The following is a 23,432-nucleotide window of genomic DNA, read 5'->3' on the forward strand; positions in this document are numbered from 1 at the left end:
AAGGGGCCTCAATCCCGGGATAAACGGGCCAGAACCACCCGGGCTGAAGGGGCCTCAATCCCGGCTAAAGGTGCCGGAATCCCCCCGGATAAAGCAGGTGGAACCACCCGGGCTAAAGCGGTCTCAATCCGGGCTGGAGGGGCCAGAACTACCCCGGCTAAAGGGGTCTCAATTCCGACTAAAGCTGCCAGAACCACCCGGGCTAAAAGGGCCAGAACCGCCCCTACTGAAGGGGCCAGAATCACCTCGGTAAAGGGGCCAGAATCACCCCGGCTAAAGCAGCCCCAATCCCAGCTAAAGGGGCCAGAATCACCCCGGCTAAAACACCCCAAATCCCGGCTAAAGGGGCCACAATCACCCCGGCTAAAACAGCCCCAATTCCGGCTAAAAGGGCCACAACCACCTCGATAAAGGGGCCCAGAATCACCCCGGTAAAGGGGACACAATCACCTCGGCTAAACCAGCCCCAATTCCGGCTAAAGGGGCCAGAACCACCCCGGCTAAAGCTGCCAGAAACCACCCCGGCCACTTCCAGCCGCCCCATCCTGAGAGGAAAAACCCAGTCAAAGGCAGGCACGTACCTCAGCGCGCAGGCAGAGCCGAGGATCCCCAGAGCCACAAACCCAGCCGCCGTCCCTCCTCCATCCCCACAGCCGCGCCCGGGCGGGCGGGCGGAGAGAACGCGGGTGAGGGGGGCTCGGCTGTGCTCCGCGCTTGGGATCTGCCTTTATCCCGGTGTGGCTGTGGCAAACTCCCCCTCAGCCCCGGAGCCGGGCCGTGTCCCCGCAGCCCCGGCCGTGTCCCCGCCGCGGTGCCGCTGCCGCAGCTCGGCCCCGAGGCCGCCCCGCCCTGCCTGCGCTCCCGGGGGCAGCCGGGAGCTGTAGTTCCGCTCGGGGCGCTCCGACTACAACTCCCGTGAGCCCCCGGGGGAGCCCACAGGGAGCCCCACAGGGAGCCCCACAGGGGGACCCAGGCCCGGCCCGGGGGTGAGGGGAAAAGTTCAGGATAATGTTCTGTTTGTCTGGGCGGAGAGGCCGCGCAGCCCGCGGGAGGGGATTGGGGAGGGGTGTTTTGGTGTTTGGGGTTTTTTGGGATGGCTCAGTTCAACAAGTCCTTGGTTAGATGTTTAAAAGAGTGGGTATAGATTGGGTATTATGGGGAATTCTGCGCTGTGGAGGGGGTGAGGCACTGGGAGGGGGAGCTCAGGGAAGGTCACTGAGCAATCCCTCGAAGTGTTCAGTGCCAGAGCTGGGAGCAAGATGGGATAAGGGAAGGTGCCCCTGCCCGTGGCATGAACGAGATGATCTTCAGTGTCCCCTTCCAGCCCAAACTGTTGTGTGATTCCATGAAGAGAATTCGTGTCTTTTTAAGCAGGTGGGCTTTGACATCCTCCTCTCCCTGCTTGTCCCAGGGAACCATCTTCTGCCCAGAATGAGATCATGGCTGGCTGAAGTGCCTGAACTCCTGAATGGTGGAATGGGGTGGGTTGGAGGGGACCTTAAAGCTCCAACCCTAAAGCTCCAACCCTAACTCTAACTCTAACCCTAACCCTATTGTGGACAGAGACACATTCCACTAGGCCAAACTGCTCCACCCAGCCTGGCCTTGAACCTTAAATCATACGACTACTCCTTTTATAATTCCCTTCAGAGGCAATTTAGGAGTTTGTCTGCTGTCTGTGATGATAACAGCGATGATGACAGCGTTCCTGTGACTCTCTCCTGACAGGTGCAGGACACACAGACTCCACTCACTTTGCCCTTGCTGAGCTCAGAGACACCTTGAACACTCTGGTTAAGCGAGGTAAAACCTTCCCAGCAGGAATGTGGCAGCAAGGTCACAAAAAAACCATCCCTTGTGCCACCCCAGGACACCAGCAGAGCCCTGGGACTGAGCAGAGGAAAGAAGGACATCAGGCAGCAGCATCGCCTGGGGCTCGTGCAGACTGAAGAGAGAAAATTTCTGAGACAGTGTCAGGGCACAGCAGCTGTTACCCTGAGTTTTATGGCTACAGGGTAAAAAGGACCTGTCCAAAAACAGGCTCGTCACTGCCACTTGATAAAGCCAAACGGGAGGACTCGGTGTCCCTTGTCCTCTGTGTTGCGTAAAAAGTGATGTTGGCCAGGCCAGCTGAGCACACAACCTGGGGAAATGTGACCATGGCATGAGGGGATTGATCTGCCCTGGTCCTGACACAACTGAATTTCACCACAGCCTTGGGCCAGGAGGTGAAAAGTGAGTGCCACGAGATATTTTGGAATGTGGTCAGTGGGTCTCAACATGTTCTGGTGTTCCCTCCCTCAGCTTGGTTTTTTTGCCAGGTGGATTTATGTTGATATAAACATAAAAATAAATGTAAATAAATATAAAAATGAATTAGAGGCAGGTGAGTGCAGCCAACACCAATTGTCCTACAAGACCTATTCACAGAGTTTTGGACTCACTCAATGAATACTGAGATAATTTAGGCCTCACTTTTGGCAGTGATTGTTCTCAACAGGAGCTTGCACATCCAGGCTCTGAGTTATGTCAGGTTGGGTTGGGGTTTTTTTTCTGAGCTAATTAATCTTTAAAAATTAACTATTTTAAAACTTAAAATTTAAGCTAATCTCTCTTTAAAAAATAAAACTTAAATATTTTAAAATTGAAAATAATTAAAATTCAAGCTAATCTCTCCTTAAAAATGAAATTTAAAATTAAATTAAATTGTTTAAAATAATTTTTTAAAAAAATCCAAGCTGCTCTGTCTTTGAAAAATAAAAATAAAATGGACTGTTTGCAAAGTTACCTTCTCAGGCATCATCAGCCCAAAAAGCAATGGGTCAAAAGGAAAATTTGGGCATTGCAACGTTTACTGCAACTGGCTAGAGTTGCACAGCACTGAATATCAGGGAGAAACCTCTGCTTTTCCGTGGCCCTATCCTGGTTTTCCACTTTGCCCACTGGATGCCGCTGTTCCACAGAAATATTCATGGACTGTTCCTTCAGCACCTGCTGTCAGCCATGGGAGCCACTCCAGGCTCAGACAGGATATGTGGATTTATTTATTCATGGGAATCTGCCTTTTTTTTCCCCTTAAAGAAATCTCCTTAATATTTTGCACCTTCCAGACACGGCATGTGGAAAACTTGGGCCACTTGATCCCTTTGTGATGTTCTTTGAAGGTGAACCTTTCACGGGATAAAAATATTTTTTTAAAAATTACATATTATATATTAAATATTACATAGTGTATAGTATATAGTATACATATTGTATATTTATAATATATATTTATCTATAATGAATATAATACAATATAATAGATACAATATATTGTAAATTATTAATATATTTAATATATTATTAATATATTTATATACTATATATACTTATATATTATATGTAATATATAATTATATTACACATAATATATATATGTAATATATATAATTATATTACATATTATACATATATATATAATTATTTTTTTTTAATAGATTGGTGATTGAGGGGAAAACAAGCTGCCCCAAAATGTGTTTTCAGGGCTTGCAGAGAAAAATAATCCCCCCCAAATGCATGTTTTACATGCTTAATGCAGGAAAAAAAATAGTTTTAAGAATCATCTCCTTGAAAGCAGAGTCTGGAAGAGGCAGCAGGAGCCACTGATGTTACCTTTGGAGGCAATGACCTGGATAAAGCAGCAAGAATGAGTGTGCTCCCACTTTTCAGGGAAAAACCAATGGTATTTATAGCTCAGCTCAGCCTCAGAACAAAGCAAAGTGACCTACATCCCTCCAGTGCCCAGCTTTGGGAATTAACTTTGAGGAAATTCAGTTCCACATTTAGGTCTTTCTCTCCTCTGAAGCAAATGGAACCACAGTTTAATAGAATCCAAGCCCAAGGGGGATTCCTCTTTATTCCCTCCAAGGAATTTTTAGCACTGGAAAATGTAGTGAAAAGAGGAATTAAGGGTAGCAGGACCAGACTCAGTGTGGGATAATCACCTGTGCCAGCAGTTCTGCTCTTTGAGGGGTGTTTGGAGTCCCCTCTTCCTCCTGTGGCTGCTCCACACAATATCTAAGGCAGGATCCCTCCAATGCTCAGCATCACTGAAAAATCAGTTAAACTGGATCAGTCTCCTGGCCTTTGCTGAGTGTCCCAGCAGTGCCAGCTGCAAAACTGGCTGAATTCTGGGATGGCTGTTAGACACAACTCAGAGTTGTGTGGAGGAGTCTAATAGAGAAAAGAAACTCTTAATAAATTGCTAAATATCAAGTTCTCCCCCTGCACTCTGCTCAACTCCATACTAAAAAAAAAAAAAAAAAAAAAAAAAAAAAAAAAAAAAAAAAAAAAAAGGCAAAATTCCCATTCAATTATTTCATGTGTTTCTGACTATGGGGTTAAAGGATTTCAAAATCAGAAATGTTTTCTCAGCCTTCCCTCTCTAATATGGTTTATTTGTTGTGCTGGAGGAGCACAGCATATGGGATTGTGCAAGGGAAGCCTGTCCATGCTGCTGTAATTAGCTGCTGGTGGTGACAGCAGGCATCTTGCCTTCTTTATTATTTTAAAATTCTCAGCACTGTGCCATGGGATGGGTTTCTATCCCCCTGGAATGCTAATGGGTGGGAAAGCCTGGGAGCAGAGCAGCAGCATCCTGCTGCACTAAAAAAATTCCAAAAATCCCAAAAATGATCCTGAAATCAGTGGGGTTACACCAGCCCTGAACCTGGGCCCAGCCACAGAAAACCAATCCTCCTTTTTTTTTAATTTCTTTTTCCTGCTGCTGCAGTTATTTAAGCAACTCACTGATGCACCTGAATCCAGGCCTGTGTGGCTGTAAATGAATATTTGTCTTTGTTCCTGGGGAATCGGGGTCTTTGTGCCTCTCTGTCTATGGTGCACACACAAGGATTTTTATGAATAGTGCTCGTGCTGTGATTCTTGTCAGGTCCTGTCCTAAATCAGAGTTACTTTCTAAAAGTGAAACTGCACACAGCAACAAGAAACAAGGATTTTATGAATAGTGCTCATGCTGTGATTCTTGTCAGGTCCTGTCCTAAATCAGAGTTACTTTTTAAAAGTGAAACTGCATGCAGCAGCCACACATGAGGATTTTATGAATAGTGTTTGTGCTGTGATTCTTGTCAGGTCCTGTCCTAAATCAGAGTTCATTTTTAAAAGCGAACCCACACACAACAACCCCACCCTTCCAGTCCTTGATGAACCCCTGGCAATCCCAGGTTTGGTGATTTTTACAATCCCTGGCTTCTGCTGAAAACCCAATTCATGAAATCCTGGTGCTATTACAGGCCCTGGGAGGGTCCCCAGGAGGGACATCCCACCTTTGCTGCAGGAATGCTGAGGAAGGAGACATTGCAAGGCTGCCTAATTTCCACCAGAGCCCACTCTCCACTCCTGTGGTGCTCAGAGAAAGGGATTCACTGCCCTTCCCTCACAGGGATCCCTCTTTTCCATCCACACACCAGGACAGGGAATCTGGTGGGAGCAAACCCAGCGAGGAGTGTGAGACACTGCAGCGTCCCTTTGTGCCAAGCAGGGCAGGGAGGACATGCCAATGGCAAATAAACGAGGAGCAGGGGAAGAGGAGAGGAATTGGCAAAGTTTCAGTGAGAAATAAAATAGAATTTCAACATAATTGTCCTGTGCAGTGCTCCTCAGGGTGTTTAAATGCACTTTAGGACTAAGTCTGCATTACCATCATCTACAGAAGAGAGGCTTGAATTACTTTGCCCTAAAGGGGCTTTTTGGGTTGGTTTTTTTTCTCGTTTAAATGATATAAGGAGGGCTGGGAGGACTTTCCACGAGGTTTGTTATTGAGTGTTATGTAAGAAACAGAGTTGGAGCTCCTTGAGGTTGACTTTGCAGGCAGTGCTGGCTGGAAGGAGCGATTTTGTGCAGGAGAATTGGCTGCTGTGCCTCAGCCACGGGATCTGGGAGAGGCACAGGCACTCCTGCAGATTTTATCTCCCCACACAGCCCCTGGGACCGCAATTCAACAATGTGCCTCAAGGCTGCCGGGCTGCTCAGACAGGAAAATACAGGCAGGTAACAACTTCTCAGTCATTGTGATACTTCTTTGTGTTTAGAGGTCTTTCTGTAATTAGCTCATTGTCAGCTTGATTTTTGGCCGCAGAGAGAATTTCTGACAAGGTAATTTAATAGAACAGGAGCTGATTTCTATTTTTATGGCTTTGCGTTGTTCCCCTTATCAAAGTCTTGCTGTTAAAGACATCCATTCCTGCCAGCTGGAGATGGATCCCTGGAAGGAAGCTGCTGAATCCACCTTAGGAAGATTCCCAGATAGTCCCAGATCCTCTCATTCACTTCTGAAAACAGATGTGAACCTCAGGCTCCACATCTCTCTGACAAAACCCTTTGGACTGTGTTCCCATTATCCATGTGCAGGAAAAAAAATGCTGAATGGCATTTTCAGAACCCAAATGCACGGTTCAGGAAAGTCTATTCTATTTAAAACCAACAGTGATGAAGCAATGTCTAAAATCTCACCCTAAATCTGTCGATGGCTACAGTTAACACACAGTGACAAAGCACAGATGACTTAAGCTCTTGGCTTATGGGGGTATTAAAAACCGGACTGAGATCTCCCTGGCTGACACCTCATGTGTAGAAATGCCAGCTCGAGTTGCTCATAAATGATCTTTCCAGCTCGATGTGTCATGGATATCTGCAGAGCATGAAGTCAGACAAAGCAGCCCCGTGTCCAAGTGACGAGGCTGCCTGAGCCCACAGAATGCTTGTGCAGGCATGAAGCTTCCCCTGGAAAAACACTGGAGTGAGATCATGAGGAATTCTCATGTCTCTGTCACCCCGAGGTGCCCACAGGGTGCAGAACATCCTGGAGGAGGGACCAGAACAGATCTGCTGCTGAGTGTTCTGTGTCAGCTCCACTCTGCTGCTGCTGCTTCTCCTCCCACCATCACCAGCACTGCCAGCTCAGGCTCCAGCCTGATTAACAGCAATTAAAAAAAGGTCTTTATTTTCCCCAGAAATCCCCCCCAGAACAACAGCAGCACGGTGACAAATGGCACTGCACCCACAGCAAGGAAAATCTGCACCTCCAGAACCTTGTCTGGTGATGGTGTGAGGAGCTCCTGGGTGATCCAGGATGGTGGGGCTGAGGCAGACTGAATGAAATACATTTTTGCAAGATGAACCCAGGGGGAGCAATGTCCTGCAGTCTGTAGAATATGCCCTGCTGGGTTACTGAACTTCATAAAGCTCAGTGGTCATGTAGGGACAAAAATTTTTGTGCTGGAGCCAATGTTCTCTGTCTCTCTGTGGCACGATTTCTCTCCAGCCAGAACAGCCCGTGTGGAATAGGAGGAAACTGAAATCCTGGAGACAAATTCCTTCACTCTCAAGGTGAGGAAGGCTTATACCCATGGCTGGATCAGTCCTGCCAGGCTTTTCTCCCCCCAGCAGGAGTTCAACCATCTTTTCCCACTCGTTTTTCTTTGGAATGGGCATCTGAGGCTTTTTATCTACATGCAAAGCCTCCTCCTGGCACCTCTGCTTTTACCCTGACACCCAGACTGGAGGATGCAGAGGAACAAGAGGAGCTCCAGCCACCAGGGATTTGGCTGCCTGATGCTTCAGGGCTGAGCAGAGCACAGAGCTGGAACCCCCAGGTCCTTCAGTTGGTGAGCAGAGACTCCCAATCCTTAATTAAAGATTAATTTAACCCCTCAGAGCCATGGGCATGAAGGAGGAATTTGGGAATACAAGGTGTCTGTATACACGGGGGGTGCTGCTGGAACCCTGAGAGAGGCAGAAACAGCAAATTCAGCAGCACCTCAACAAACCAAAAAAAAAAAAAAAAAAAAAAAAAAAAAAAAAAAAAAATCCCTTTGCTATTGTTTGCTGTTGTTTTCTGGCACACTGCATTTTTATTACCTTTGGAAGCTGGAATGTTCCTTGGCTCTAATAAAAATGTCTGAACCTTGGAAAGGCAGTAAAAGCAGAACAGGCAATGGAGTCACAGGCTCTGAGTGGACTGTGATGCATTTTCCAAGCAGAATATGCTCCTTGCTCTTTCTTGTTTGGTTTCATCCCTCTGAAACCAATTTTTATTTATTTTTGATTAAAAACTAACCTAAATCACAGACTGGTCCAGGACTAAAAACAAGGAAGATTCCCAGTCCAAACTGTAAAATATGAGGTGGAACTAAAAGGCAAAGATGGGGATTTTTTCTCCCAGAGGATCTCAGATGGAATAGTTCACATGGTGGAAGTTCTTTGCGCTGTAAATTCTTGGAGTAAAGATTATTTTTTGAAAGAATAAAGAGTTCCTCTCAGAATACTTTGACTCTGGGAGCTGATTTTTTAAGGTAAATACCAAATAACTGCCAAAATATCCAGACATTCAGTAATTGAGGATCTCCACATGCTCCAGTTTCTATGCAATGCTCGTCTAGACAATAAGTTTTACCTCGTAACTCAAAAAAAACAATTTTTTGCCTCATTTTGCTGCCCCATTCCCCATCTCTTGTATCATGGCCCAGAGTTTGCTAAGGGTTCTGAGATCTCATAGCCTCGGTTTTAGGCACAGCACAGATGACTCAAAGGACATCTGTAGGCTTGGGGAAGAGAACTCAGAGCACTGAGCCAACGTGTCATCGTGAGATGAAAAATAATTTCAACAACACATCCTGAAAAACGGTCCCATCAGTTCCCCAGGGCTGCCTCTAATGAATTCTAATTAGGAGCTGTCACTTCTTGTTATGAGAAGAGAGGAATGCTTCAGCTCTCCCATCCCTTAACCTTGGAGACACCAGGATGAGATCTGTCCCCAGGAATGGTTAAATTTTGGGGCATTTTTGCTCCTGGAGCAAATTAATTGGGAATTTCTGTGTGGGGAAGGGCAGGCACCTCCAGGAGTGCTGGTTCCTCTCATGCTCTGAATCCATCCACATCAAGGTGCCCACCTGAGAACACTTTCAAACATTTGTGCCTCTCATTTCTCCTCCTCTGGACCCCTGTCTCAAACTCCTCCCCTGTTCAGCCTATTCCCTCCCACATTTGTGCACTGGATTCCCAGTGGGTTTCCCTAGAAGTCAGATCCAAACCCCATAAAGCATTTTTAGGGTGAGTGCCCAGTGTGAAAGGGCTGTGGATGTTGCCCGTTTATCTGTAGGTTTATAATTTAAACCCCTAAACAATCCAGCCTCTGCTCTTCCTCCCCTCAGCACATTCCTCCCATCCATCTTTTTCAGCCACTTGGTTTCTTGACAGCATTTACATAACCTGGCTGAAAACACTCCCACAGCCCATTAAATGCCTGCTATGGAATCCAAAGCTCTGATTAAAAGGCTGGAGCTTTCCAGCACTACTTGCACAGATGGTTAATACTCACAGTTTGTTCTACAGGGGAGAAAATGGCATTTTCTTTACAAGTACATACCCCCCGAGCTTTCCCATGGGAATTGCTTGCTTTGTTCAGATTATTATTTTAAAGCTGTCATCAGATGTGATCACCCACTGGATTAGAGGCAGCAAAAGGAGATGATCAGATAATCCCTGAGGCACAAAGCATTTTTGAGTTGGGTTTGAAGGGAGCTGTCACCTATGGTCAGTTTGTTTAGCTCAGGGGTCTCTCCTCCTCTGTGCAGACCTTTAGAGGTGTGAGATGTTGTGGGAATTGGCACAAGGAAGAATCCTCTGAGTCACATAAATATTGGTAAAGCACAAGCACGAAGCAAAGCCTTTGGCTCTCACTGGCCTTAGATGTGGTGCAGAAATATGGAGTGAAATCTAAACCTGAGTTTATTTGCAGGAGCAAAGTTATTTATTACAAAAGTAAAGTGCCTGCTCACAGAAATTCTGTCAATCAAATTTTTCTCAGATAAACATTCCTTAATCCAGATTTTAACCTTTTCCAGACTCCTCTCTGTCAAAAACCTCAAAAAAACCCCAAACCCTCTCAGTGTTTCTCAGGCAGGAATCAGCACATGAGGAAGTAATTAATGAGTGCAGTAGGGAAAAAAAAATAAATAAAAAAAAAAGAAGAATGTGCTGAACAGAGGCAAAACTGAGACTGAAACCCCTCATCCCACAGGCTGCCTGCTCAGTCCTCAGGATGCAGACAAAAGTCATTCCAGCTCCTGACAAACAGCCTGAAGAGATGCTGGAGCATTCAGCAATCCCCAGGGTTGGGCATTTGTGTAAAGACACAAATTGGACAGTAAATCCGTCTGGCACAGTGTAATGTCTTGAAGTGAATATCTGGGAATTAGGAACGAGGTTATCCCTGGTCCTACACACACAGAACCCATGGCAGACAAATGGAATATGCCATCAGTGCTACTCTGGCTTTCACAAGAGCTGCAATAATCAGTTAATTCATTAAGGAAAGCCTATAATGTTTAGTGGAAGCTAAACATTTCCCCATTTCCAGCAGGCTGAGTCTCACCCAAGGTCTGGCAGAACAAATCCACCAAATCCACTTAAAAACCTTGAGGAGGGGGGGAGAAAAGAAAAAAATCCAACCATAAAAACCTTACTTTGGATAAATCACAACCTTACAGGAACACTGTGCCTCAGTTTTCCCCATGATAAATAAGGGTGACAGAAGTGCCACTCAACTAATTCCCAGCAGTGCTGGAAAGCTCATTTGATTAACATTTATGAAAGCACCAAGCACGACTCTTAGAGGGGAACTGCTGCTGAAGAACTGTTGTGATTGTTGCTTATTCCCCAGGTGCCTGAAAGAGGGAGCTTGGCAGAATTCCAGAAGAAATATCCTTGTGAGCTCAGATAAAAGATGAGCCAACCTAAGATTCATTACAAACCTTGGGGAGGGGGTTGTAAAATCTGAGCTCAGAACCCAGACAAGGCTCCAGGAGCTTTGTCTGCCCCATGAGGTACAAAATCATCGAATGGTTTTGGGTTGGAAGGGACCTTTAAAGGTCACCACACCTGGGTAAAAGCAGTTGGGCTCTGCCAGAAGAGAAGAGCCCACATGGAGAGCATGTCCAGAACATCTCAGAATCTCCCATCCCTGGAAATGTCCAAGGCTGGGTTGGACAGGGCTTGGAGCAATCTGGGATAGTGAGAATTGTCCCTGCTCATGGCAGGGTAATGGGATGAGCTTTAAGGTCCCTTCCAACACAAACCATCCAAACTCACAGCTTTCCCTCGTGCCTTTTATCAGCTCCCGTTTTCCCCAGGAGAAACCGCAGCTTTTTAGGTGGTTTTACAGAACCCGTGTGAGGATGTTCTCCCTGTTAATCCATCCCCACATCCCTCATCCATCTCCAGTCAGCAACAGGTGCCGGCGGCTCGTCCCTCTCTGTCCCTCCGGGGTGCCCGGGGGGCTGCAGGGCTCAGGACCCCATTGTCACCCCGGTTGTCCCCGGTCCCCCTCTGTCTCGCCCAGGGGGCTGTAGGGCTCAGGACTCTGTTGTCACCCTGGTTGTCCCTGGTCTCCCTCTGTCCCTCCTGGATGCCCAGGGGTCTGCAGGGCTCAGGACCCTGTTGTCACCCTAGTTGTCCCCAGTCCCTCTTTGTCCCTCCCGGGTGCCCCGGGGGGCTGCAGGGCTCAGGACCCCATTGTCACCCCGGTTGTCCCTTGTCCCCCTCTGTCCCTCCCGGGTGCCTGGGGGCCTGCAGGACTCAGGACCCCATTGTCACCCCTGTTGTCCCCGGTCCCCTCTGTCCCTCCGGTTGTCCCCAGTCCCCTTCTGTCCCTCCCGGGTGCCCCAGGGGGCTGCAAGGCTCAGTACCCTGTTGTCACCCCGGTTGTCCCCGGTCCCCCTCTGTCCCTCCGGTTGTCCCCGGTCCCTTTTTGTCCCTCCCGGGTTCCTGGGGGGCTGCAGGGCTCAGGACCCCATTGTCACCCCGGTTGTCCCCAGTCCCCCTGTGTCCCTCCCGGGTTCCTGGGGGGCTGCAGGGCTCGGGACCCCGTTGTCCCCCCGGCCGTCCCCGGTCCCCTCTGTCCCCCCGGCCGTCCCCGGTCCCCTCTGTCCCCCCGGCTGTCCCCGGTCCCCTCTGTCCCCCCGGCTGTCCCCGGTGCCCAGTGTCCCCCCCGGTGGCCGCAGCCCCTCCCGCCGCCGAGGGCGGGCTCTGTGCCGCCGCAGCCCGGCTGATGCCGCCGCTCCTGGCCGCTCTCCCGGCCCCGCTGCCGCCGCTTCCTGCAGGAGCTGCCGGCGGGGGAAGCCGCGGGGAGGGGGCCCAAGGGTTTCTCCTCCTCCTCCTTCTCTCTCCGGGTTATTTTTTCCGGTGGTTGCTCCAGCGGGGGCGGTGGGAAGAGCCAAAGGCGGCGGTGCCCCTTTCCCGCCCCCCTCCTCTCTCTCTCCTCTCTCTCCTCTCTCTCTCTCTCAGCCGCAGCACATGGGAAGCAAAACTTTTCCTCCTCCTGGTCCTGCCGCTCCTGCTCGGTGCCCTCGCCCCGCTGCCCCCCCGGCCGCCCGAGGATGCGGCGGCTCCGCTGGGACACCCCTGTCCCCTCGGCCAGCGAGGAATAAAACCCGGCTGGAGCCTCCCCAGGGCCCGCAGGGAGCCAAAACGAGCCCGCACCTTCCGAAAGGATCCGCGGCTTGGCGGAGGGAAGGAGCTGCTGTTCCCGGGCGATAAGGATCGGATGCTTTAACAGCCCCGGCAGGGAGAGAGCGCAGCAGCATCGCCCGGCCATGGGCACCGGGATGTGCTCCAGGAGGCAGAAAGGGCTGCTCCAGACCGCCCTGTGCCTGCTCACCCTGGCCTGCCTGGCCTCCGGCCTGCTGCTCTACAGACACCTGCAGCACAAGGTGCGGAACGCCGAGGCGCTGGCGCAGAAATACAAACAGCAGCAGGAAGCGCTCTCAGCCCAGCTGCAAGGTGAGGGACCCGCTGTGTGTGTGTGTGTGTGTGTGTGAGAGAGAGTGTGTGTGTGTGTGCTCACCCTGCCCCGAGGTGAGAGTCCCGCTCTGTGTGTGTGTGTGTGTGTGTGTGTGTGCTCACCCTGCCCCGAGGTGAGGGACCCGCTCTGTGTGTGTGTGTGTGTGTGTGTGTGAGAGAGAGAGAGAGAGTGTGTGTGTGTGTGTGTGTGTGAGAGAGAGAGAGAGAGAGAGTGTGTGTGTGTGTGTGTGTGCCCACCCTGCCCCGAGGTGAGTGACCCGCTGTGTGTGTGTGTGTGTGTGTGTGTGTGAGAGAGAGTGTGTGTGTGTGTGCTCACCCTGCCCCGAGGTGAGGGACCCGCTCTGTGTGTGTGTGTGTGTGTGTGTGTGTGTGTGTGTATGTGTGTGTGCCCACCCTGCCCCGAGGTGAGTGACCCGCTCTGTGCTCACCCTGCCCCGAGTTCTCTCCCCTCCCAGCCACGAGCAGAGCGCCCCGGGCACGTTCAGCCCTTGGCTTTAGGATGCTCTGCCTGTTTCCTTTCCCTCCCGTTCGGATATGGGGAATTAGAGCAGCCCCAAGGCTGAATTTGCTGCAAAGGGGGATCGTCGGGGTCGATCCCATTTCTTCTCCTTCTTTCCTGCGAATCTAAACCCCTTGTCACTCTAAATGCGAGGCGGTGGAAGCCCAGGGTGAGTGACCCGCTCTGCCCCGAGTTCTCTCCCCTCCCAGCCACAGGCAGAGCGCCCTGGGCACGTTCAGCTCTTGGCTTTAGGATGCTCTGCCTGTTTCCTTTCCCTCCCGTTCGGATTTAGATCAGCCCCAAGGCTGAATTTGCAGCAAAAGGGGGATTGGAGCTCATTGGATCGGCTGCGCCTCTTCCATCCCATTTCTTTTCCCAATCCAAACCCCTTGTCACTCTAAATGCGAGGCGGTGGAAGCCCAGGGTGAGTGACCCGCTCTGCCCCGAGTTCTCTCCCCTCCCAGCCACGAGCAGAGCGCCCTGGGCACGTTCAGCTCTTGGCTTTAGGATGCTCTGCCTGTTTCCTTTCCCTCCCGTTGGGATGTCGGGAATTAGAGCAGCCCCAAGGCTGAATTTGCTGCAAAAGGGGGATTGGAACTCATTGGATCGGCTGCGCCTCTTCCATCCCATTCCTTCTCCCTCTTCCCTGCGAATCTAAACCCCTTATCACACTAAATACGAGGTGGTGAAATCTCAGGGGATGCTCTGGATGCGGCTCTGAGCTCTCTGCCCCCTGTGGAAGTGTGAGCAGAGAGAGAAGGGATCTCTCTCTCTCTCTAAAGTTTGTTGTCACAGCGATGCTGCTGCCCCTCTGCCTTTGGCGAGGGGATGGACCCACCTGGTTCTCTCCAGAGGTTGATCTGGGATAAAAAAAAAAAAAATATATATATATATATATATATATATATATATACACACATACATATATATATAAATAAAAAAAAAAATTTTAAAAAAAAGTCGTGCCAGCATTTTGGGGCTGATGGATGCTGCAGGGTTTTAGCTCCCCTAAAAAGAGAGGAAGAGGAGAGGAAAGGAAAAATTGGCTTTTCTGATCCCTCTGACCCGCAGTTGGTTCCTCTGGCAGGAGCTGCCGGAGACCGGAAGGCAAACACAGTGTGGATTCCTCCTCCCCCTCTCTCCCCTCGTTTGTCCTCCTTACATAAACGCCTCACTGTGGGAAAATGGGATTTTAGCCCAGGGAGGGCTGAGGACAGGCGGTTACTCCACCGCTGGGCTCTTATCGCCTTTGTCCAGCCCATCCTTCCCAGCCCTGCCCTGTGCCAAGACGTTTCCCAGCAGCTGTGACAGGATTTGGAGAATCCAGAGGGATTTGCTGAGCTCCCCGTGGAGAGGTTTGGTGGGAATCCCCCCTGGGTAATGCTGGAGTGCCCACAGAATGGCCAAAAATTGTTCTGCTCAAGGTCAAGAGATTATTTAACCCCATTTTTTCCCCCACTAAAAAGTCATAGTGTTTATATGAGAACTCTTCCCCAGCTAAAATCAAATATAAGGTGTCTGTCATGACCTTTGTACACACATCCAGGGATATTCTCCCTACAGCCTGAATTGCTGGGGCATTCTGCACATCTGTGACTCAACATTTACATCTTTTGGGGTCAAATCTCCTCCCGGTGGTTCTGTGATGCAGATGGAGCATCCCAGCAGAGCTGCTGGTGCCCAGGGCTGTGTGTTCTGTGTGCAGAGTGTGTTGGGGTGTGTGTGTGTTCCTCTCCAGGAAACAAAACCCTTGGGAATGGATCTATAGTGTGTTCAGGCTCAGTGCTGTCACCTCACAGCTTGGTTCCATTTTTCCTCACTCCACGGGGCAATCAAACACCTCCAGCTCAGTCCCAGCCACGATTTCCCACCTGCATTCCGAGTTTGGGATCAGCAGGGCAGAAGTTACCCCACGTTCCTCCCTGGTGTGTCAACATCTCTTGCTCCTCTTGGACAGAGGGGCTGCTTCTCCAGTGGCAGCCTCAGGGAACCCCAGCCTTGGGAACAACAGGCCAACAGCTGAGCCAAACTCCTATTTTTTCCACCCAAATATGTGTGAATGGCAGAGCTGCAGCCTGTTGCTGGGATTTCTAACCCCCTGTCAGCCCTCCCGTTCCTAAATACAGCTGTTGCCATGGCTACCCTTTTTTTATTTTGAGAAGACACTCACTTGTCCAACAATTTTAACAAAGGCAAGGCTTCTTTTTGGATTTCTTCAGGCTGGGAGAAGCCTGGCAAGGGGAAGATGGGAGAGTGATGCTCGTGGGAGCTTGGCAGGGCAGTGGCACATCTGGCCGTGGCTCTGCTCCCTGGCACATCTGGCTGTGGCTCTGGTGCCTTGCACATCTGGCCACAGCTCTAGTCCCTGGCACATCTGGCCACACTCTGGTCCCTGGCACATCTGGCCATAGCTCTGCTCCCTGGCACATCTGGCCATAGCTCTAGTTCCTGGCACATCTGGCTGTGGCTCTGTTCCCTGGCACATCTGGCCACAGCTCTGTTCCCTGGCACATCTGGCCGTGGCTCTGGTGCCTGGCACATCTGGCCACAACTCTGCTCCCTGGCACATCTGGCCACAACTCTGCTCCCTGGCACATCTGGCTGTGGCTCTGGTGCTGTGGCTGCTCCCTGCAGTGCTCTGGGGACAAACCTGTGGCTCTGGGCTCTGTCCCTGCACTTGTTGCATGACTTTAATCCCCTGTGTGTCCTCTTCTGCACCTGGTCCTGCCTTCTCAGCAAGGGCTTGCATTGTTCCAGCAGCTCTTTGGCAGCAGGTGATGGTGCCTTGGAGCCGAGTCCTGGCTGGAGTCCAGCTGGATTTACTCACTGACCACCCTCCATTCTCTCCTGTAAAAGCAAATTGTTCAAGACTTCCTGGCTGCTTGGACTCTGAGCTGTGCAGTGCCAGTTTGGACAGATGAGTTGTTGCTGTGTCTCACCACAGAGATGAGATAATCGAATTTTGGATTGTCCTGAGCTCGAAAGGACCCACTGGGGTCATCAAAGTCCAACTCCTGGCCCTGAACAGCCCCAGGAGCTGAGGCACTGCTGTGTGCAGTGCTGACTCCCTGCTCTATGTGAAGCCAGACCCACTTTCTCTGGGCTCTGGGGACCTGCAGGAAAGGCAGGAGAGATTAAAACTTTCTTTTCTAGTCACTGGAGGTTACTTGAGCTTATCTGACTTATAAAAACAGGGTCGGGGAGAGCCAGGTTTTGTGCTGTAAAATTCAGAATAAACAGCTTGTGATCCTGTCCCTGCAGCCTCCCCCTGCCCCGGGATGGCCTCGTTGGGATCTGTGGCTGTGGGTGTTAACACAGCCCTTTGCTGGTGGGAAGTTCCCACCACATCAAAGCCTTGCCCTCAGGAGCTCTGCCAGATCTGACTGCAAGAAAATCGAATGTGGGAGAGTCAGAAAGTGAGTGCCCAGGGCTCCCAAATCCTCTGGGAAGTGGCTGATGTTCTCAAGCTGGCAAATCCCCTGGAAAAGGCTTTCCAGCATGGAGTGAAAGAGCACCCAGGGGACTTTGTGTGCTCAGCTGGGGAAGCCCTCAGGGTGATATCTGAGCAGCCTGTTGGGAAAAGTGCTCCTAAAAATAAAGCTGTCACAGAGGAGAGACACTTGGACAGCTCCAGAGATGGGTTTGCTGCTTAGCAGGGGGAAGAAAACATCCTTCCAGCTTGGAACCACTGCTGGAATGGTTGGGAGCAATGTGGTTCAGAGGAAAGTCTGAGTGTCCAGGGAAAGCATCTTCATCACTGGGATGTCTGTGTGTTAACAAAGATAAGGAACCAGCCTGGCTCACACCTCTGGCACTGCCTCTTGAGGGAGGCCAGAAGGGACAGAGGAATTTGCTGTTCCAGCATGACCTGAGTGGAGCTGGCATGGTCCCCAAATAAATCCACTTGGAGTGAGAGCATGAGTCACTTGGGGCTCTTGGCTTGGCAGGATTTCAGCAGGGAGTGGATTAGCACTGGTTTGTACACCCCACTGGCTTAATTTTCCTGGAGACTGGCACAGCTGGTCCCTAAAAGTCTTGGCTCTGCAGAGATCTTGGCTCTGGGAGGTTTCTTTCATCACCTCTCCCTCTGAGTGCTGCCCTGGCCCATCTGAGGGCATGAGGAGCCTGTTGGAGCTGAGTGTGTTGGCATTTACACATCACCGTCCTCCAGGAGGCTTCTCTGGCACTTCCATTTGTTATGTGGCTGCTCAGCCCTCTCTCTGTTCTCACATCTGTGTGTAATGAGCTGCTGGGTTCAGTCTTTCTCAGTGGCCTGGGTTGTGGAAGGGGAAAAAAATCTTTCCTGCACTGGGGGCCAATCAATGGCTGGGTTGTGGAAGGGGAAAAAAATCTCTTTCCTGCACTCAGGGCCAGTCAATGGCTGGATTGTGGAAAGAGAAGAAAATCTCTCCTGCATGGTGCTGATGCCCTTCCAGAACAGGTGACTGGCTATTTGAGCCTGGCAGGCACTTGGCCCACAAAAACACAATTTAACCACTAAAAAGCAGCTCTTGGGCATCACAACTTGGGCTTCAAAACAAAGCCTGAGTGCAAATACTCCCAATTTATAGGTGAGACTGGTGTGTTATATTGGGAATACCCATTGTCTGCAGCCCAAATGCCCTCTCCCTGCTCCAGGCAGGGGAATAAATATGTGGGGGAAGATATTTGGGGATAAATCGGGGGTTTGTGTCACGCTGTGCCTCTGCTCCCACAGTGGTGTACGAGCACCGGTCCCGGCTGGAGAGGTCCCTGCAGAAGGAGAGAGGGGAGCACAAGAAGACAAAGGAAGGTGAGTCCCAGGCAGAAAAAAGCCCCAACTGTCCCCAAAGCCTCTCCTGCCTCAGTGTGGCTGTCCCTGGGTGGAATTTGGGAGCAGTGAAGTGACAAATCTGTGGGCAGAGGGTGCTGGCAGGTGGGTTCTGTTCTCTCCCACTCCTGCATTTGTCCTCAGGCCAAGCTGGGAACACCCTGTCGTGGGGTTTGAACACTTCAAGTGCTGCCTAAACCTGGCACTGGACCACGCTTTTTTCTTGGAAAGGTGTCAGCTTTTCTCCCAAAAGTGAGCTGAGGATGCTGAGCTCTGCAAGTGCTCAGCGGTGTCAGCCTCACTGCCCTCCTGTGCAGGCCCTGCAGAGCTGCTGCACAGGAGGAGACACAAACATGCAGGGCACGTTAAAGACCATGGAATGCAGCAGGGAGCAGAAATCCAACTCATGTGCCTTCCAGCAGAGTGCTGTGCTCGGGTCTCAGGCCCCTCTGCAGTGAATTGCTGGTGGAAATTTAATAAATTGGGTTTTATCTTTAAAAAAGGTTGTGTGTGGTGACATCCCTGCCCCTCACTCCAGCATGCTCTGTGCCTCTGGGTGCTGTACCCAGCATCCAGCTTTGGCTGCAGTTCTGTGCCTGCCTGCCTGAGGCAGAACTTGCATTTCTGTGCTGCCTCTTTAATTAATTTGTTGAGAAAACGAGGCATCCTCATACACATTACCTTGTCGTGGGACCTGCCACATAAAGGGATAAAGAACATGAACTCACCTGGTTTGAACAGAAGATATTCCCCTGGAATTACCAGGGATGGGTCCTGGAAGAGATAAAAAAACCACTATCCCTTAAACTTAATTTAAGTACAGTTTAAGTATTGCTCAGTTAAATGATGTTATTTTAAGTTCTGTTAAGTTCGGGCCCTGTTAAGTTTAGGTTACTTTTAAGTTTTGATAAGTTTAAATTTTTATAAAGTTTAGATGATATTAAGTCTATATCCTATCCATTTAAGATTTTATTACGTGTAAGTTTTATGAAGTTCATACAATTTAAAATTCATTCTGCCAAAATTTATTCATATTGAGCTTAAGTAAGTTGTAAGAAGCTGGCACAGATGAGATCAGCACGAGTTCGGCTCTCACAGCACCTTTGGTTCCCCTTTTCCAGGCTCATCTCTCATTTCAGAGCACCCCAAAAAAATTATTCAGCTTCCTTGACTTTTTGTTTGTGAAGCAGGAGCTCACCAGTGCACTTGTCTTTGGGATGGGAAAGGAAAGGCATTTTTTTGGGTGGAAAATATTCCCACCTTCCCAAGGGCATGGAATGGTCTCCCAGCAGCAGCTGCATTCCAGCTTATTGACTTTGCAGCTTTTTGCTCAGCAAGGGGCTGAGTTCCTCCTTCCCCCCCTCCAAAAATCCAAACCAGATCCTTGTGAAATTCCAGCTCCTTAATCTGCCTCCTTTTCTCTCTTTTTCTAGATTTTTTAGTCTACAAGTTAGAAGCTCAGGAAGCTCTCAACAAGGAGAAGGTAGGTGTGGTTTGTCCCGGGGTCTCTGTGGAACAATGAGAATTATATTTTTTATTTTTTTTCTGGTGCCATTGGGAGGCAGGGAAGGCTCTGTGTGTGAGTGGTACAGGCTGAACTTTGGCTGACTCCTCTCCTCAAGGAGTGTGTGAGGATTTTCTCCTTCTCAGGGAAAAGGGCTGGAGCTATTCTGCCCCTTCTCCCAGCCCAGGAGATGATTCTCAGCCCCTGGGAATGGTGAATTCCATGGGACACAAGGGGCTGGATGAATGCAAGGCTCACCACGGGGAAGAGAGCAGAGCAGATCCATTGTTTTCTGTCTCCAGGGACTGGCAGATGATTTTCACCAGCCTTTAGACGGGGAAAAGGAGTCCTCAGTGAGGGCTGGGAAGAAATGCATCCCTGGGATACAGTCTGTCACATTCACTCAAGTTACCAGGCTGGGTTTGTTCCTTTCCCAGAGCATCTGTGCATGAGATACTGGAGAAGGGGAATCACTTTTAGGCCTCTTTATGGGTGAATGTCAGCCTGTGACAGAAAAAATATGATTATTTTAAATGGTGGGCAACTCCCTTTGCAATTTGGCCTCATCTGCTGGGGATATTTCAGACTGTACTGAGTATTTATTGTGTTAAACTGGGGGTTGTAGTATTGTTTTGAGTATTTATTGAGTATTTATTGTGTTAAATTGGGAGTTGTTGTAGCATCTGTGCATGAGATGCTGGAGAAGGGGAATCACTCTTAGGCCTCTCTATGGGTGAATATCAGCCTGTGACAGAAAAATATCTGAATTTTTTTAATGGTGGGCAACTCCCTTGAAGTTTGGGCTTGTCTGCTGGGGGTATTTCAGACTGTATTGAGTATTTATTGAATATTTATTGAGTATTTATTGAGTTAAATTGGGGGGTGCTGGACAAGGGGAGTCACTTTTAGCCCTCTCTATGGGTGAATGTCAGCCTGTGACAGAAAAAATCTGATTTTTTTTTTAATGGTGGGCAACTCCCTTGCAATTTGGGCTCATCTGCTGGGGATATTTCAGACTGTATTGAGTATTTATTGAGTGTTTATTGAAGGTTTATCATATTAAATTGGGGGTTATAGTGGCACTCTCTGCCTGGTGCTTCATTTGCACTCCATGATGCTGCTTCCCTTTGCTCTGAAGTGCCCAAAGGAGATCCCAGCAGGGGTTTTGTGTGAACCTGCCAGTGCTGGGACTGTCCCCTCTCAGCTGCCACTGCTGCCCTGGGGACAAAGGCACAGGGAGTGGTGACCCCACAGCTGCTGTGAGAGGATGATGGTGCTGGTTTGGGAAGACAAGTGTGTGCCAGGGAAAGCCAGAGCCTCCCTTGGAATGGAGAATGCAAACCCTCTCTCCTTCCAAATTTTGAAATTTTGTGATTTTGAAACTAAGGGGCAAAGATACGGGAATAAGAATAACTTTACTAGGATTATTAAAAATAAAAATGCAGCAGTACCAAAAAACCCAACCAAACAAAGGGAAGAAAACACTGACAGAGTTACATTCCTGCATTGCAAGTCCAGACATGGGGTGAAAAGTGGCACCTTGGGGACATTGCAAGTCCAGACATGGGGTGAAAAGTGGCACCTTGGGGACATTGCAAGCCCAGACATGGGGTGAAAAGTGACACCTTGGGGACACAGAGGCAGGAGGTGACCTGTGGTCCCCTCAACTCAGAGGGGCCACAAGTTGTGATGTGGTGCAGACCCACACAGAGGACAGCAGGGAGCAGGTGAAACATGGAAATCTTCTTTATTTTTCTGACTCCATTAACTTATATACACTTTTTACAGAAGGCCAGGATTGGCCCAAGGAGGTCACAACCTCCTGACCCCATTGGCCACTGTGACCATCAGTCAGAGAAGAACTATGCAAAACACCTAGATAATTTCTAAAAATATATATATATTACATGAAACAGTGTGAGAATCAGGCTGTAAAGATTCAAACAGTTGAAAGCAGGAAATGCAGGGCAGCAGTGACCCTTGGTGAGGCTGAGCTGGAGGGGCACAGACCCCTCTGGAGGGGTCAATGCTCTGCTCTGCTGCCCTGTGCCAGCTGAGCTCAGCCTGGCTGCTGTTCCTGCTCACAGATTTTGCTTCAGGCTCACTCCATCCCCTCCTCATCCTTTTTTTTTTTAATTTTTTTTTTTTTTTTTGGGAATGCTGTGATTTCTGTGTGTGGGCGACAGCCTGAGCTCTGCTGCTTTCTGTGCCTCCCCCTCTGCTGCTGCCAGGAGAGCAAAGCCTTGAGGGATGGGGTTCACTGTGCAAAGCTCCCTCAGCACCAGGCCTGGCCTGGATAAAGGGGGAAAACTACTTGGAATGTCAATTAAGCATAAATTATAAATAGATAAATATTTATTCATAATATTATATTTTTATAATCAATAATATAATTATTTGTGTAATTTATGAATTATAAGTAAATAAATTATAAGTAAATATTTTATTTATTACATATAAATATTTTAATAAAGTATGTATAATAGATAAAGATTTGTATATATTATACATATAAATATATATACAAGTATATATTAAATGTATATTATATTAAATCAAATATATTGATTTAATTTCTATTAATATATTATATCGTAATTAATGAAAATTTATAATATATTTTATATTATTATATCTGTATATTTATATATTAGATTATTATATATTTAATATATAATAATGTAATATTATATATAAATATAAAATGTATTTTTATAAAATGTAAAATGTATTTCTAATATAAAATGTATTTCTAATTATTTATTTTATGATAAATATTTATTCATTAGAAATAAATTATATTTCTTTATTTAAAATAAATGAATAAATAAATAAATGCAATTAATAAGATGCTTGGAAAATGCTCTTTGAAAAAGTTCTTTTCCTGCCTTGCAGGTCCCCGTGGTGGGCTGGGCCCTGTCCCTCCCTGTGGGTGTCAATTTGGGCAGGTGCTTCTGGGTGTTTTCCCTCCCTCTCTCAGATTTTTCCGGGCTCTAATGGCACTCTTGGATCTTTTTTTTTTCCTCCCCAGCAAGACTCCATGAACAGATATGGGGCCCTCAGTTCCCAGCACAAGATCCTGAAGGTAAGGGAGGTTTGGCTGCTGTGTTTGATGGATGGAGAATCCCAGGATTTGTGTTGCTTTAATGGATGGAGAATCCCAGGATTCCTGACCCTGGGGAAGAGATCTGTGTTGTTTTATGGGATGGAGAATCCCAGGATTCCTGACCCTGGGGAAGAGATCTGTGTTATTTTAGGGGATGGAGAATCCCAGGATTCCTGACCCTGGGGAGCAGATCTGTGTTGTTTTATGGGATGGAGAATCCAGGATTCCTGACCCTGGGGAGCAGATCTGTGTTGTTTTATGGGAGGAGAATTCCAGGATTCCTGCCCCTGGGGAGGAAATCCATGTTGTTTTAAGGGATGGAGAATTCCAGGATTCCTGCCCCTGGGGAGGAGATCTGTGTTCTTTTATGGGATGGAGAATCCTGGGATTCCTGCCCTTGGGGAGCAGATCTGTGTTATTTTATGGGATGGAGAATCCCAGGATTCCTGCCCTTGGGGAGGAGATTTGTGTTGATCTGTGTTATTTTATGGGATGGAGGATCCCAGGATTCCTGACCCTGGGAAGGAGATCTGTGTTGATCTGTGTTGTTTTATGGGATGGAGGATCCCAGGATTCCTGACCCTGGGGAGCAGATCTGTGTTGTTTTAAGGGTTGGAGAATCCCAGGATTTCTGTGGGGAGCAGATCTGTAT

General features: G+C 48.7%; 2 protein-coding genes across 8 annotated transcripts in view; one reads left to right on the plus strand and one right to left on the minus strand.

The window, feature by feature from the left end:
- LOC310918013 (E3 ubiquitin-protein ligase MIB2) overlaps nt 1-808 on the minus strand; it is a 60,281-nt gene extending 59,473 nt beyond the window's left edge. For 5 of the 6 annotated variants that reach the window (XR_014591542.1, XR_014591543.1, XR_014591544.1 and 2 more), the window contains exon 1: nt 582-804. The gene's annotated coding sequence lies outside the window, so the exon portion shown is untranslated. Of the gene's footprint in view, nt 1-581 lie in introns of all 6 variants that reach the window. The other variant, XM_083876692.1, reaches the window with a different exon arrangement.
- Nucleotides 809-12,246: 11,438 nt separating this feature from the next.
- Nucleotides 12,247-23,432, plus strand: part of LOC310918002 (uncharacterized protein) — a 30,455-nt gene continuing 19,269 nt past the window's right edge. The window contains exons 1-4 of one of the 2 annotated variants that reach the window (XM_083876677.1): nt 12,247-12,840; nt 18,078-18,152; nt 19,604-19,653; nt 22,706-22,759. In XM_083876677.1, the coding sequence (XP_083732803.1) occupies nt 12,654-12,840; nt 18,078-18,152; nt 19,604-19,653; nt 22,706-22,759 (366 nt within the window). In that variant the 5' untranslated portion in view covers nt 12,247-12,653. The remainder of the gene's footprint in view (nt 12,841-18,077; nt 18,153-19,603; nt 19,654-22,705; nt 22,760-23,432) is intronic. The other variant, XM_083876676.1, reaches the window with a different exon arrangement.

This window comes from Zosterops lateralis (genome assembly GCF_965231275.1).
Source record: "Zosterops lateralis genome assembly, chromosome: 22".
In the NCBI taxonomy this organism is placed as follows: domain Eukaryota; kingdom Metazoa; phylum Chordata; class Aves; order Passeriformes; family Zosteropidae; genus Zosterops; species Zosterops lateralis.